Source organism: Canis lupus, chromosome 8, assembly GCF_003254725.2.
Source record: "Canis lupus dingo isolate Sandy chromosome 8, ASM325472v2, whole genome shotgun sequence".
In the NCBI taxonomy this organism is placed as follows: Eukaryota; Metazoa; Chordata; class Mammalia; order Carnivora; family Canidae; genus Canis; species Canis lupus.
In genome coordinates this window covers 22,420,236-22,436,416 of record NC_064250.1, presented here as the reverse complement: position 1 = coordinate 22,436,416, position 16,181 = coordinate 22,420,236, and the positions used below count along the sequence as shown (strand labels likewise).

The 16,181-nt window shown below is 37.0% G+C and overlaps 1 protein-coding gene across 3 annotated transcripts; it reads right to left on the bottom strand.

Annotated features, from left to right (window-relative positions):
• Positions 1-4,561: 4,561 nt before the first annotated feature.
• On the bottom strand, positions 4,562-16,070 carry C8H14orf28 (chromosome 8 C14orf28 homolog). 3 transcript variants are annotated; one of them, XM_025443417.3, is made up of 5 exons: positions 15,931-16,070; positions 12,726-13,250; positions 10,763-10,852; positions 9,241-9,375; positions 4,562-4,805 (listed from the first exon to the last, which is right to left on the bottom strand). In XM_025443417.3, exons 2-5 carry the CDS (start codon positions 13,247-13,249, stop codon positions 4,727-4,729), a joined length of 828 nt encoding a protein of 275 aa, XP_025299202.1. In that variant the 5' UTR covers position 13,250; positions 15,931-16,070; the 3' UTR covers positions 4,562-4,726. The 3 variants fall into 3 exon arrangements, with proteins under 3 accessions (XP_025299202.1, XP_025299200.1, XP_025299201.1); XM_025443415.3 differs by lacking the exon at positions 4,562-4,805 and adding an exon at positions 6,322-8,244; XM_025443416.3 differs by lacking the exons at positions 4,562-4,805; positions 15,931-16,070 and adding exons at positions 6,322-8,244; positions 15,431-15,585.
• Positions 16,071-16,181: the final 111 nt, after the last annotated feature.

The following is a 16,181-nucleotide window of genomic DNA, read 5'->3' as shown; positions in this document are numbered from 1 at the left end:
TCCAGTGAATATCTCCATTAAGTTCCATTGAAAATTTCCTTTTAAAAATTTTTACTAAAATTATTTTGACATGATTTAAAATCATGTCAAACTTACAGAGAAGTTGTAAGAATAATAAGTTGTAAGAACTCTTAAATACCTTTTCCGAAGTTCACCAATTTTTAAAAACATTTTGCCACGTGTCTTACTATCCTTTCTCTTATTTTTTTAACAATGCAAAAGTTATTTGCATACATTATGTCCTTTAATACTTTTTTAAAAAGATTTTATTTATAACGTGGGGCCTTTGGGAGGTTATTAGGATTAGATGAAGTCATGAAGTCATGAAGATGGAGCCCTCATGAATGGGATTAGTGCCCTTAACTAACAAGAGTCATGAAAGAACTTGCTTCCTCTCTCTATTCTGCCTTGTAAAGTTGCAATGAGAAGTGGACAGACTGTAAACCTGAAGATGGTATCATCGGAATTGACCATGGTCTTGAATTTCTGGCATCTGGTCTTGGACTTCTAACCTCCAGAACTGTGATAAATAAATTTCTGTTATTTATAAGCCAACCAGCCTATGGCATTTTTGTCATATAGCAGCTTGAACTAACTAAAGCAGGCAAAATCCAGTAAAATTACATTTCATCTACCCTTTGGCCGAGTGATTCCACTTCTAAAAGTCTATATCCATGGGATGCCTGGGTGGCTCAGTGGTTGAGTGTCTGCCTTCAGCTTAGGACATGATCCCGGGGTCCCAGGATATGAAGGAGGTAGGTTTCAGTAGTATATGAAAGTTGGAGAGACACAAACATTCAGTCCATAATATTTCTCAATTCTCCCAAGATGTTGCATTTTGAGTTCCCATCAACAATAGAGTATCTCATAGGCAGTTTTTATTAATTTACCTACTCAGGGCCTTATTAGAAGGTTACATTTGGCCTTAGGTTCCTTTTGGCTCAAATTTTATATAACATTAAAATACAATGAAAGAAAAGCCTATTTTTATGAAATATGAAAATCTTTAAATCTCTTATGGAGTAAGGTAGGGTTTAAATAAGGATGCACCAATCACTTCCGCCATCCTGATTAGGAAGAAAAAAAATTTTTTTTAAAGATTTTATTTATTCACGAGAGACACACAGAGAGAGGCAGAAACATAGGCAGAGTTGGAGAAGCAGGCTCCCTGTAGGGAGCCTGATGTGGGACTTGATCCTGGGACTCCATCCTGGGACTCCGGTATCACACCCTGAGCCAAAGGCAGACGTTCAACCCCTGAGCCATCCAGGCATCCCAGGAAGAAAATCTTTTAAAGAATATTCTTGTGTGTGTGGCCTGAGGAGAATTAATAGTTTGAGACTAACATGTTGCTGCCTACTGTGCTAAGGAGGCCAATTGGAATTTAAATAGGCAGGGGTCCTAGAATCTAGGAGCGTAGGTGGTTCCCAATGAATAGAGGACGATATCTCAAAAAGTTTTAGAGCCAAATGGTAGATAAACTGTTTTGGTCAATAAATGATGTTAAGCAGAAACAGCATGTGATATTTCATTTTTATTGTCTGGGAAAACTTAAGCAATTTACTTTCCTCCAACACTTCCTTTTTCCTCCAACATGTGTAGTTTTCCTTTTTTGCATTACAAACTAATGAATTAATATTGTTTTACTCTTTTAATATTATAATTTGTTCTGTGAGCTTAATTGGCACAGAAATACCAGCAATAGTTTTCAGCAACAAACTTGAAATATTCACAGAGGATTTAGTTCATTTTCTGCAGCAGCATTACTTACCCACTAGTTTCATTTCTTAATAAAATATTGAAACAGGAATCAATAATAATGGTGGATAACACTTTCATGGTGCTTACTATCTGCCAGGCACTAAGTTTTATACGTAATCATTAAATCCTCACCACAACCTTATGAGATATATTCTATTATCATCTGCATCTTACAGTTAGGAAACTGGACCAGTGGGGTCAAGTAATAGGTTCAAAGCCACATAACCAGAGTCCCAGTTTGAACCCAGGCAATTGGCTTCAGGGTCAAGGCATTTTTTTTTTTTAAAGATTTTATTTATTTATTCATGAGAGATACAAAAAGAGAGAGGCAGAGACCTAGGCAGAGGGAGAAGCAGGCTCCCCGCGGCCTTGATCCCAGGAGCCCAGGATGAGGACCTGAGCCAAAAGTTGACGCTCAACCACTGAGCCACCCAGGCACCTCAGGGTCAAGGCATTTGGCAGCCATATTCTTGCCTTTTCTTGACAGAATGAAAAATTAATAGTTGAGAACTGATAATAATAGAGATAATCCAGTGGTAATTGGTGATCACATGTGATTCACCTGAAACTCTGCAATTCCATGATTTTTTTCTTGGGTGAAAAATGTCAATTCTGAATCAGGTCTTCTGGCATTTCTGTAAGTTCTTAGGGGACAGAAATTCCTAATTCTTTTCAAAAGGAGAGGTCAAGAAAGTTGGAGAGGAGTCTAGAAACTATGAGGGTTGAGGAAATAGGTGAAGAAACCTAGGAGTCAATTTACAAATATTATTTTAGTTGGGGTGTTGCTGGCAGAAAGCATAACCAACCTCGTCAAAGATGTCTCCATTGTATGTTATCCCCAAGCTATAGTCTGTACCGTAGCATAAAACAGAAGGAAAACTGTAGTTGTTTCACCCAGATTATAAAGTAGGTTAATATCTTAAAGCCAAAAAGTTCAAACGTGGTTTTCTCTCGGTTTTTTGTTTGTTCCCTGCCCATTCCATAGTCGAGCTTCCGCCATCTGGTGTTCATATAGAAAACTGCAAGAATTGAGAATTTCCCATTCCTGTCCCTCCAGTTAACTCATTCACCAAGTATTGAAAGAGAACCCGGCCCAACGGTCCTCTCACTTTTCTCTCAAGTCTCTTCCCTTCTATTAGAAATATTAAATATTTGACATTATTAATCCTTGTGGAATACTTTAGGTACAATAAATTCCTTTTTAAATTTGATGTTTGAAACTTTTATCTTTATTTTAGGATTTATAGCTTTCTAATGGGAATTAAAGTTGGTTGGGGGTAGAGAGAGAGGAAATAGGAACTTACAATCAACCTGAAAGCACAAATCAGACAATCTGTAGTTTCTTTCCTCACAAACCTCTTCTGGGGATGCTGGACAGGCAATTGTGAAAGGCTCATTTCAAAGACCTCACAGTAGTTGTGTGTGGAGCTGTTCTTCCTCTGTACTCTCAAAGCCTGAGGAGCTAACTCTTGCTGTAGTCCTTCCTTCTGTACAGTCATCACTGATGGACTCATCTTTCCCCTTTTCTAGGCATGTGGTCACCTCCAGGGCATAAATATGTACTTCAACTAGCAAATACTAGTATGTATTAAATAAATGCTACAGAGAATGTCTGCTTTTAACTTCTTCTAGCTTGTAGAGCCTAAGTCAAGCTTACCCTCTCAGGCAAAGATTTCTTTAGCCAGCCAGTTATTTTCTTCCAAGGCTTAACCTAGTCTCTCCTTTATGTGAGCATAATTCAACTTTTCTGTTTCCTGTTGCTTGCTTTCCTCTTCTTTTTTTCTGACCTAAAATTCACATATGTTGGATGTGCAGAGCTATTTATCAGGCCCGCTTTTCACAAAGTATCTCTGTAAGCTTTTTTCATACTCTACCCTTAAAGCAAGCCACTTGTGCTCAGTCTATTTTAATCTTTGTTATACTGTTAGGTTAGCAGAGAAACAGAAAATCTATTTGGCTGTATTTGCTCTGGTACAAATTATGTCATCAGGTCCTTGCTCCCCAATGCTGGTACCTGGGATACTAGTTTTGAGGTAGAGGGATGTGAAAGAATGATATCCTTCATAAAACAAGTTCTTGAAGGTTTGAGAAGATGAAAGCTTCTAAAGGCAAGTGTCCAGCTATAAAGAACTATCTAAACAGGTGGCCACAGCAGTTTTCTTCAGTCTTACTTTCCTCTCGAAGTTTCTCCATGTTGATAGCTTGCTATCACCCCTATGCTGGCCCCCTAGAGCATACACTTCTTCAAAGCCCTAACTCCTTGGCTCTTGGTTCTCATCAGTACTATGAAGTCATGCTGGACTTTTCAAAAAGGCTTTACTAATATGAACTAATGATTATCATTGGGTGAAGAAATCATGGTTGGTCATTTTTTATTTATACTTTTTTGGATTTACTGATTTTGTTATTGATTTGCATATTATTATTATTTTAAATATTTTATTTTTATTCACTAAAGACACACAGAGAGAGGCAGAGACATAGGCAGAGGGAGAAGCAGGCTCCCTGCAGGGAGCCTGATGCAGGACTTCATCCCAGGACCTTGGGATCATGACCTAAGCCAAAGGCAGATGCTCAACCACTGAGCCACCCAGGCATCCCTACATATTATTTTTATAATCATATTAAAAATGGGACTTTACAAAATTCAAAGGGAAAACAAGCAGTAATGAAACTATAAACATATAAACAGATGTCTAATTCTACGATGGCTAACTTGTTTACACAGCTCTTTTGCTCTCCAAGCTGCTGTTTCATTCCACATCATTTTTGAGTGTCCTGCTGGGCAGCTCACTTTGCCATTTTCCTTTTTTTTTTTTTTTTTTTTTAAGATTTTATTAATTTACTCATGAGAGACAGAGAAAGAGAGAGGCAGAGACACAAGAAGCAGGCTCCATGCAAGGAGCCTGATGAAGGACTCGATCCTGGAAATCCAGGACCAGGCCCCTGAGCCAAAGGCAGATGCTCAACCGCTGAGCCACCCAGGCGTCACAACTTTGCCATCTTCAAATGATATTCCCCTTGGTACCTTCCAGAAGACCTCACTGAAAAAAACAATAGGTGAAAACTATGGAACTGATTGCTTACTGAGTGTATGTAAATAATATATATTATCACACAGAAATCAGCATATAAAGAAATCATCTAGCCCCAGAGGCCTCCCCACTAACTTCCTCTTCAACCTAAGACAAAATCAAAGGTTATGTTCTCTCTGGGATCAAATTAAATTCGAGGCTCAAGGCTGTCCCCATGACCAGATAGTGAACCTTGGGCCAGCTGCATGGGTAGGAACCTGTTAGGCATCAAGCCATTGAGATAAACTTCAAAAGCTGATTGTAGCTTTTAAAGCAGAATTTGGTGATTTTAAACGTTAGAACACTGATAAAGATGAGAATATAAGCGTTTGATTTGGCTTATATTCAGCAGCAATAAATGCAGTCATTTTTGCTTGAATTGCTTACCTTTTATGCCTATAGCACATTACAGTTATTTTCAAATAAATATCATTAAATCATTTAAAGACTAAACTGTTGATGTGCTCAACATGCACAGCTTTTTATGGGTCATAGGAGTTATTTGCTTATATAGCTTGTTTGCTCATACTCCAGGAATAAAATAGAACATTAGAGTCACCCTAGTAAGCATGTCCAAGGTAGTTATCTTTAGTTTTTCTTCCTCTTTGTTTGGATCAGATCCAGTGACAATGCCTCAGATATTATTATTATTTTTTTTAAACTTTTTTAAAAAATTTTTTATTTATTTATGATAGTCACAGAGAGAGAGAGAGAGAGAGAGAGAGAGAGAGGCAGAGACACAGGCAGAGAGAGAAGCAGGCTCCATGCACTGGGAGCCTGACATGGGATTCGATCCCGGGTCTCCAGGATCGCGCCCTGGGCCAAAGGCAGGCGCCAAACCGCTGCGCCACCCAGGGATCCCTGCCTCAGATATTAAATCAACTCTAATAATAACGAAAAGCAACTTTGAAGGATAAATGTAAGATTATTTGCTAAACAAGGGGCAGAGGTTTCTTTTCTTCAAAGAGGTTGGACATTCCTCCCTAAATTTGCTTTATTTGTTCTTTATCTCCCTCTGATTGAGGCCAGGGTTTTCAAATCATTTTTTTTTTCTTCCATGAGGTATAATTACGGTGTTGGGCATTTTTATTAAAAATATATTACGATTATTTCCTCATATCTTTCACTGCTCCCCTAACCCCGTCCCCCACACTCTAGCAGTCCAAATTTTTCTAAGGGTGTTTAAGGTTGTAATTTTCCATACCCTCGCTTCATATTCTGCAGATCATTTAATTACTTTCACCTATTTTCTACCCACTATTTGGTCAGCAGGGGAAATTGCTTTTTTCTACAAACCAACTACTACAATAACGATAAATTACCTATTATCCTTAAAATCCAACCCTCTTGGAATCAGGGTCCAGAAGGCATACTTAAAATCTACTACACATTAAGTTCCTTACTGATAGAAGCAACTGCCCAAATAAATACTTTAAAAGAAAAGATCTAAAAAGTTCATCAGTAACACAGAATCTGGGAGACTTACTTGTATATAAAAGAGGTAGAAAAATATATTTTTTATTTACATATTCAAGGTAGTCAAGATTTTAACAAACATCTTAATCCTCACAACAACCCTGTGAGGTAGGTAAGTCATTTTTTTTGTGATAAACTAGTATTATTTCAAATAAAGTGCAATTCTTAAAAGAACAATCTGCATTAATAATTAACAAACCACTTATGTATATGCTAATATTTGTTTTTGTATATTTTGATTCATGCAATAAGGTGTCCCCAGAAAAACTCAATATAAATCAAATTCTATGTAAATACACGTGGGGGATTATTTAAATAAACTCTGGGGTAGATTTTTTGTAAAATAAATCACTATTTTTTATCCTATGTAAGACGTAATTTTCAAAGTATTTGCTCAAAGTGAGACATTCTCAGCATTATACTCAAATTTATTCATTCTTAAGTTCTTTCAATATGGCACAAAGCCAACGTAAGACTTAATTTACTGAATTAAATCTTACCAATTTGGTATACGGCAGTGAACTGTGTTGTCATGTAGTAATCTCCAAGTATACTGCATGCAATCTCAACCCAAAACCTAAGATGGACTGTAAACTGAAATTAAACACTGAAGTGGATGTTGATAATTGCAAAAAGTATTTTCCCTTGAGATTACTTTTTCCCTTAAAATTGCAAAAGGAAGAAAGATCTTAGGGTTTTGAAAACAAACATAATTTCTGATAACTATAAAATTCTAGTCTATAAAATTCTAGTGATTTATATTGCAAATCAAACCCTCATGCTATCAGTTTACTACTTACAAGGAAGCCAGTAGTTACTCTAAAAATTTAGGTATTCTTTTTCTCTGTGCCAATATGACTTACAAGGAGAAAAATATTCCAGGCACCATTTTCTCTTAAATATATATTTAAAGTACATTTCTATTGTTAATTCAGCATTAGTAAGCATCCAGTAAGTTGCCTGATATTTATAGTTGTCTTATCTTCAGAATAGATTTTTATTATATTTCCATTATATTTAATTATATAATTTATTTGTAACAATAATTATAATTAAGCTTGCAAAGTTTAGTTAACACTTAAAATCTGCTGACAGGTTTATAATACTTTAGAGCAAGTGGTTAAAATAATTTGCCATTATAAAGAAATAATTCAAGTCCAGAAAAACATTCTCACCAAAGTATTTTTAAAAACAGCTGCAGGGAAATTAGGCAAATCAACAGGTAAAAAAGACTAAGCCATCTCTAAGTTCTACATTCAAATCCATACTAGATCCAACAGTGCACTTTGGATTTTAGTGAGGTAGGGCAAAAAATATAGTCAGATACATTTTGTACTGTTAAATTTATATAAACTGAAATACTGACTTGTACCCAGGTTTTATTTGAACAACCAAAAAGAAAAACTGAGAATTCAAATGGTGAAGTATTTTCTTGGTTTTAAAGACAGAACTGTAAAAATCTTTTGAGTACATATAAATAAAAAATACAAAGGCTACAAGATATATTTTATTTCAACATAAAGTATGCCTGTATAAAAAACCCAGGACATAGGAAAAAGAAATACAAACATTTTTGCATAGATTTTCTATATATAATATTTACCTGGGGCTGAACACCGGAAAATATACCTCTGAAACTAGTATAGTTTAACTATTTCCTTGGATACCAAGTATATACAAAATAAAAGCCCTTCATCTGGGGGAGGATGGGCAGGCGGGAAAACAATTTAATTTAGCATCAGTCTATATTTATTTCTCTGTTGCTCGAATATAAACCAATGATGACAAGAGGAGAAACTCTGGGGGTTTATTTAACAAAATTAAATTCACATTTCTGAGGCCATCATAGTGCATCCAATGTCCATCAATCTGGAAAGCTGCAGAATAATGATGTTCCTCTTTGTTAAATAATGTGGCACCTTCCAACAAGTACCTGCAAATTAAATGATAAAGTGTAGCAAAAAAGACAAAATTCTTGAACATTAAGTTTTTTTTTAAAGTAGGTTTCATGCCCAGTGTGGATCCCAACACGAGGCTTGAACTAACAACCCTGAGAACAAGACCCAAGCTGAGATCCAGATTTGGATGCTTAACCAACTGAGCCACGCAGGTACCCCTTAAATTCTTAATTAAGGAATAAAAATATTGATAGTTTGCATTCTAGTCCCTAAAAAATATATCCGTCTATAAAAAATCATGTACTATAATTAATTGGTAATTTGGGGTAAAATATTTAAGAATTTAAAAAATTGATATAATTTAAGAATTTTGAAAAACATTTTAACAGATTAACTCTTAATCTGTATCATTCTATTAAATAAGAGAAAGTACACACATACAAAACCTAATTTTAAAGGCAAAAAGTTAATAGACCCTGTATGTCCTAGCTTGTATGCAGACATTTTTATTTATGATGCTGAAAGTAACATTTTTTGTTTAAACGATAACCTTGTACTATACACTACTTTGACCTGAAATACAAGTAATAGCCAGTTGTTACTGTTTATGACATATCAGGTACTATTCTAAACACTTTACATGCATTGCCTCATTAAATCCTCCAATAATGTACCAGATAGGTGCTGTCATCTCTGTTTTACAAGATAAGAAACTGATCTGTAAGCTGGTTAAGTTCTGCCCCATGGTTACGTAGCTTATAAAACGTGGGGCTGGGATTTTTTTTTTTTGGGGGGGGGGGCTGGGATTTAAACTCAATTCTGTTTCATAGTCCAACCACTATGCACACTGCCAGTGACTAACCCCCTGTAGTGGATTCTAGTCTTATTCAGAAGACACAGAATTACAGATAGCTATGATTTTTTTCAACAGTATGCCTTTAAGGGCTAGCCATAGTCATGATAGAATAGCAGAGAAATAGAATCAATTTACTTTTTATTAATTTTATAAAACACACAAAAAAGCCACCTACTTGTGATCAGATAAATCCAAGTAATATGGTACATATGCCAGATCTTCAGATTTCCAATGCTGCATATTTAAGACAACAAAAGGGGGTGCCCCATGGCAGAAAACTCGCTGGGAAAATTCTCTTAAGCCACCACACCTAAAATTGAAATAGGCATGAACTTTATTATACTTTAAACTCAACTGCCTTTTATCAGTTCTGGGTTGTCTTTATTACTTAATTTCATAATAAGTATAATTAACTATTTTAGGTATAGGTAATGGTGTGGCTATATTAGTATTTTATATACCTATACCCAGAAGTATATAAGCTGTGAGATTCTATATATATAAGAAATAAAAAAAAAAAAAAAAAAAAAGAAATAATACGTGCAGGGACGGCTGGGTGGCTCAGTGGTTGAGCACCTCCCTTCGCCCAGGGCATGATCCTGGAGTCCCAGGATCCAGTCCCACATTGGGTTCCCTGCATGGGGCCTGTGTCTCTGCCTCTCTCTGTATCTTTCATGAATAAATAAATAAAATCTTAAAAAAAAAATATTACTTGTAAAACTCCAGGAAAAGCTCTAGCTATTTTTTTTCTAAGCTTATATAAACATGTAGTGTTTTGAAATGATAGAAAAGCTTTCATGTGTAGATACATTTTTTTTCTCAGCTGGTTTCAAAGGAAAATACTGGCAGAGAGATAAATAGTAGGACTCTTCCAGTCCTCTTTATATTGCATAAAATTCCCTAATTGCATCTTTTTGCCATTAGGATGAAACAAATTCTGTTTTCTTAGTAGTATCACATATTAAGCATATGGATCAGAATACCACAAATCAGAATATCACAAATACAGTAAAATCTCGATTAACCGGAATACTCAGGGCACAGTATTTTGATTCACAAATTTTACTGACTAAAGAATTAACCAGAAAACCATTTTGTTTCAATATTTCCTGTTAAAATACATTAGTTCACTTTCTGGACGTAAGTATAATTAATTGAATGTATTTTATTCTCCCCTTCTTTTGTGATTAAGTTAGCTGTAAGATCACCCTTCTAAATCTTAATTCGCATTGTACAATACTGTAGATGAGAAACTGTTAAGAGACTGGGATGAATATGTTCTGCCCCTTTTGAATTCTTTTTAACTATGTTAAATGTTTTGGTTTCCATTTACCTCTTTCTCCTAAATGAGGAATGCAGAAAAAAATCCAGTTAATTGAGGGTCCGATTAGCTGGGTTCCGGTTAACCAAGGTTTTATTGTACCTACTCAGCAGTGGGGAAAAAAAGAAAAGGCATTTGCTTTGTATTCATCAATTAAATGTAGTATGATATTCTATATAGTGAAGATTGATAATGACAACACAGCATAAAATGGCATAGTAAGCTACAGTAGGTGTTAAGATTCCAAAAACATTAGGCTTCCTAAATACTTGTGAGTTGCTATTTCATAAAGTGTTAACATCAAAGAGCATATCTGTTCAGGTTTCTTTATAAAAAACAGAAATACCTTCACCTTAAATGTGTATTATATACTCACCCACTCTCTTCACACAGTTCAATCCTGGAACAGAATAACTCATCCACAGCCAGTCGTATCAAGTTTCCATGAGGAATTTCTTGGGGAGGACTACAACATTACAAAATCTATGTAAGAATTGCTTTGGAATTTTACATGTTGAATACATTATTAGGATAACAAAATTTTACAGGTCAATTCATTAACAGCAAACAAAGTATAACCTCTATTTTTCATCTTTGTTATAATTATAGAAATCAGTTGAACTTAATCAACATCAATGCAGGAAGCTTTCCAAGAAACATTATACCTTTCTGTAAAGTGATCCTGAAATATGCAGTTGTTACTTTAAAAAATTTTTGAGAGATTTCAGTAGAGGAGATTGTGGTCTTGGGAGAAGAAGGAGGACCCAGAATTATGAGAGCTGCCAATTAATTACATGACTAAATGCAAGCTATAGCCATTGTTGGCTTCTGTTACCTGATTTGTTAAAAAATTTCTTCCTACATATTTCAGAGATTGTTTTATTTTTTTTTATTTATTTAAAAAATTTTTTTATTTATTTATGATAGTCACACAGAGAGAGAGAGAGAGAGAGAGGCAGAGACATAGGCAGAGGGAGAAGCAGGCTCCATGCACTAGGAGCCCGACGTGGGATTGGATCCCGGGCCTCCAGGATCGCACCCTGGGCCAAAGGCAGGCGCTAAACCGCTGCGCCACACAGGGATCCTTCAGAGATTGTTTTAAATATAGGATTAAAATATAGGCAAAAGCCTTAAAAAGTTATATAGAATATATATGGAATATGATGAAAAATATTTCCTTGAGATGCTTAAAATATCAGCATTAATATAGTATTATACATATTTAATTATAGCTCTAAAACATATATAAATTGAAACTAATTTTTTAAAAAACAAATTTCTAAAATGCTTTTTAGTCCATTATAATTTAGAGTAACAAAACTTTTTTCCCTGACAGAGATTTTAAAATCAACCTCATCATATCAGCAGTATAGGAAAATGGACAAATTGTATTTCAGAAACAAGAGAGGCATTAATTGGCAGACTCTAAAAAGAATAAAATACCTTCAGCTTTCCATAAGTAGCAAGATGTTACAATATTAAACTAAATATGCTAAGAAAAAATGCGAATAAGTTAGGGTATCTGATATATATCTTCAAAAGGGAACATCTATTAAGCTGCTTTTCTGGACCACAGGGCCAAATATACTTTCTGACAACAACATGTTTGGGTTTGTTTTTCTGTCCTGTTTTTCCACTGGCAGTTATTCTTTTCCCAGCTCATGTCCTTTGGGGGCTTTAATATTTCCCAACACTCCACTAGAGCTTGCCAGTTTGGCCTTCCTCCCTATCATTTACCAGTCTAGAGGTCTGCCTTCTCTCTCAAAGCCAAAATTCTCGGCAGGCTATCAGCACCTCTCCTAGTCAATGAAAGAGCTCCTCGCATCCTATCTTCTCCAGGTATGAAGATTCCAAGTGTGGGATTTCTGTCTATAATTATGCCCTGGCCATGAAAAGAAGGAATATTTTCAATCTTTTTGTTCATGTAGAAATACCCTATTCAACAGAAATCCATTCCAGAGGTGACACACTCCAGTAGAGTATTAAATGTTCTTTAAGAGGTTATGTTTGTGACACAAAAAATTATCTACAGTCATATTAGCAAATTCAATGCATGAGTAAACATTTTGCATACTAATTCATTACTATCCAAGTTAAATAATAGTTACCAGTTGGTTTTCTAAAGTCAATTCTAAGATATTTGGATTTAACAAATGGTAACACTTTTGTCATGGGACTTAACTACAGTCCTGCCTTTGTGTGGTTGCTATGTGTAAGTAAATGCACAGGATCTGTCTGTACTTTAGGAAACACTTTGACTATATTTATTTATTTATAGCAACATTCACTTAAGAAATATATTATTTTTGCTAAAAGTGACAGACTTTGAAGAAACTTACTTTATATTAATTGTGCGTTGCTGATCTTCCTGCACTCGAGTTGGGCATCGCCAGTTGGAACAGTAACTCTCTTGTATGGTAGACATGAGATTTTCGAGATTTTTTGTAAAATTATCATGCTCATTCCCAAATAAATCAATTATTAATGAAGCTTTATGAACTTCAGATTTGTATTGCTGTTTTTCCATCTTGTCCCAAATCCAAAGTAGCTTCACAGTTGTGAAACTGTAGGTGTCCATTAAATAAAGGAAACAGTCTACAAACTCCCGACCTAAATGAAGAGAGAGTTCCCTGGGGAAGTTTTCATTTTCATTAAGAATGACATATAATAACATCAAGAATCCATCTATGGTGCAGGTATTTTTCAGTCTTATTTCAACATAGAGTGGCGTACAGGAAACTGCTTTGCGGCCAGCTTTGATAGTAAAAACACCTCCCCAAGGAAGAACAGGCCTCCAAAATGAGCGATCTTGGTTATAGTTATTTTTAATTGATGCTTTGATCTCTTCAAACAGTGTCTTCATCCTGCATTTTAAAAGTTTAAAATAGAACATGTAAATTTGTGATTTCATATGCACTCATAAATGCATGAGATATGTTTAAATGAAAACAAAGCTATATAAAGATTCAAATTAGGGGTGCCTGGCAGGTTCAGTTGGTAGAGCTTGTGATTCCTGATCTCCCGGCTGTAAGTCTGAGCTTCATGTTGGGTATAGAGATGACTTAAATATAAAATCGTTAAAAAAAAAAAAAAAAATTCAAATTAAATTTGGTTAGAAGGTCTACCAATATAACGAAAAAATTTAAAGTGATTCAAGCTGAGCCTTTTTTTTTGCAATATGCATGGCCTCTGGAAAGACCACTTAAGAAGCGCAATCTTTTTTGAGGTGCAGGATGAGCATTTGACAGACTTTTATACTAATTATATCTTATATAATTTTATCTGTGACATAGGAAGACCCTGAAATAAAAAATCCTAAATAAAAACAGAGCTATTTGAAGATGCAATCTAAATTTGGTCGGGTGCATTCCTCATGTAAAACCTCCTTAGCTCTTCAAAATACAAGCTGTGCTTCATTTCCTTTTTAATATACATGATTCCACTTATGAAAATGCTATAATGGAATTCTTAGCTGGGCTACAGAATAATGGCCAATTATCTTTGAAAGACCACATATGAAAAGTAATCCAGAGTACTTAACTGAATAGTGCCCAGTTGATACAAAAATCATTTCTATGCACTTTGGGATTTTTCATTTACAGTTTAGGACTATTCTGGATATTCTATTTTAACTATAGAGGCCCTGCTGTGAAGATCTGACTTGGTAAGTAATCTGATTCCCCTCTTTGTATGTTTTGGGAACGAATGGGGGTGTCCTCCTTATTTAAACTATTTATCCTTCTCCTAACCTTGAAGTTAGCTAAGCAATTTGTTTTTAGTCACGGAGAGTATTCTAGTAACACGTTCAGGTCATGTGTAGTATACAAAGCAAAATTGTACAAAGTTAAAGAATGAGGTCCTAATGAAACTGAATTGAAAATACGGCTTTACTTGAGATAATAACTGCCTAAACTAAAAACATCATAGGGTTCCTCAATGTTGCTTCTATGGAAAAGTATATTTTCATGAAAAAGAAAAGCAGGCACAACATAAATCCAATATTCAGAAGTGCAGACCTCTGTGTTTTTGTGTAAGAAATGAAGTTCACAGAGTACAGACTTGCAGAATCACTATGTTGTGCACCTGAAACTAATGTAACATTGTGTTAACTACCGTTAAAAAAAAAAACCAAAAAACTGTTTTTACACTTTAAGTAAATTTAAACCGATTTTACAATACTAGCCGACTAAAAGTTCAGTTCTACAATATAGACAACGCGGGCGCACGCACACACAGTATTTTCAGCTTGAGGCAAGATACTGTGGGCTCTAAAATATTCAACACTATATTTAGTCTTCAGTGTAGCTGTTTATTCATAGTCAGTAACGTGCTGGCTCTAGTCAACCATTTCGGAATAAGAGGGCGTGGCAAATCTGGAGCCTTAGGCAAACACCAACTGTTTCTTAATGTTTTTGGAGATTTTTCAAAAATCCCATGGCATTCAAATGCTTTAAAAATGAAAATAACTTTCTTCATGGTTTCCTTTATTTCTGTGTAATTTTAAAAAACTTTGTAGCAAGGTCACAAGCCTGAGCTCAGATTCCCAAATGTTGCCCTGGGAAGGAATCGTAAATCTCTGCACTGTTTTTCTTCAAACCATCTTTTAGACATGACCGAATAAAGAATAACTACAGCAATGGATATACTTAAGAAAGGCAAACTACAATTTTATGTATACTTATATATATATATATATATCTGTAAAACGAAACTAACTTCTTTAGCCTTTTTGGGGGGGAGGGGGAAGGGAAAGACAGGGGTAGAGAGGACTGGAAGAACTAGAGGACACTTAATCGTTTCAGCATTAAGGTGGTGATTTGTTACAAAGAAAATTACAACAAAAATGAGTAAAAAAAAAAAAAAAAGAAGTGGGGAAATGGCTGCCAAGAGCTTCACTAAAAATTGTTTTAGGATTTCACCACACCGTCGAAAAAGACTTTGGTTAAGCACTGTATCAGAAGCCCTGGAGGAGGTATGCTGCTGGCATCGCTGTCGGGATTCAACAGGCCCTCCAGTTTAAGTAAGCCAGGAAGACTCCACCGACCTCTATTTCCTTGGCAAAACGACACCTTTCTTTTGCGGTCATTTTCAAGGGTGACAGCGGTCGTGAGAACCTGGACCGCTCGCCCTAGGCACAGAACGCTGCACTCCCTAAGAGCTCGGCGGTCCTAAGGGTCCTCTCTGGAATCACACCCCGAGATAGCCTGGAAAAGGGCCACGCGCTCCCCCGTGAAGCCGCACGCGGCTTCGCGGCCGGGACCGGCTGGCCGCGCGGTGGGCGCCCGCCTCCGGCCCCCGCGCTCGGGCCACGCCTACCCCGCCCCCGGCCCTCTGCGCTAGCCAAGGCCCGGCACCTGGGCTGGCCCCGCAAGGCTGGCGGGCCCCCGAGCCCCGAGCAGGTGAAACGGCTGGGCGGCCTTGCCCGCGTCCAGGTAAGGGTCCCCTAAGCGCCTGGGACTGCGGGCGCTGGGCGGCAGAGCCGGGCCGCGGAAAGCGTCCCCACACCGGCCAGTCTCCGTCCACCAGGAAGCCGACTTCTCGTACCTCCCCGGGGACCGAAAACCGCCGGTGCCGCCGCACCCGTCGCCGCCGCCGCTTGCTCATGGAGAGCCCGTGCCGCCGCCGCCGCCGCCTCATCTACTAGCACCGTCCGCTGTCTGGGCCTCCCCGGCGTGAGTGCTGGGCTCTGGCACGGCCTCCATCGCACCCGCCGCGGCGGGAGCCACAGCAGCTCCAGCGCCCAGGCCCGATCCGACCCGACCCACGGAGCCAGGACCGCAGGACGCGTAGCTTCT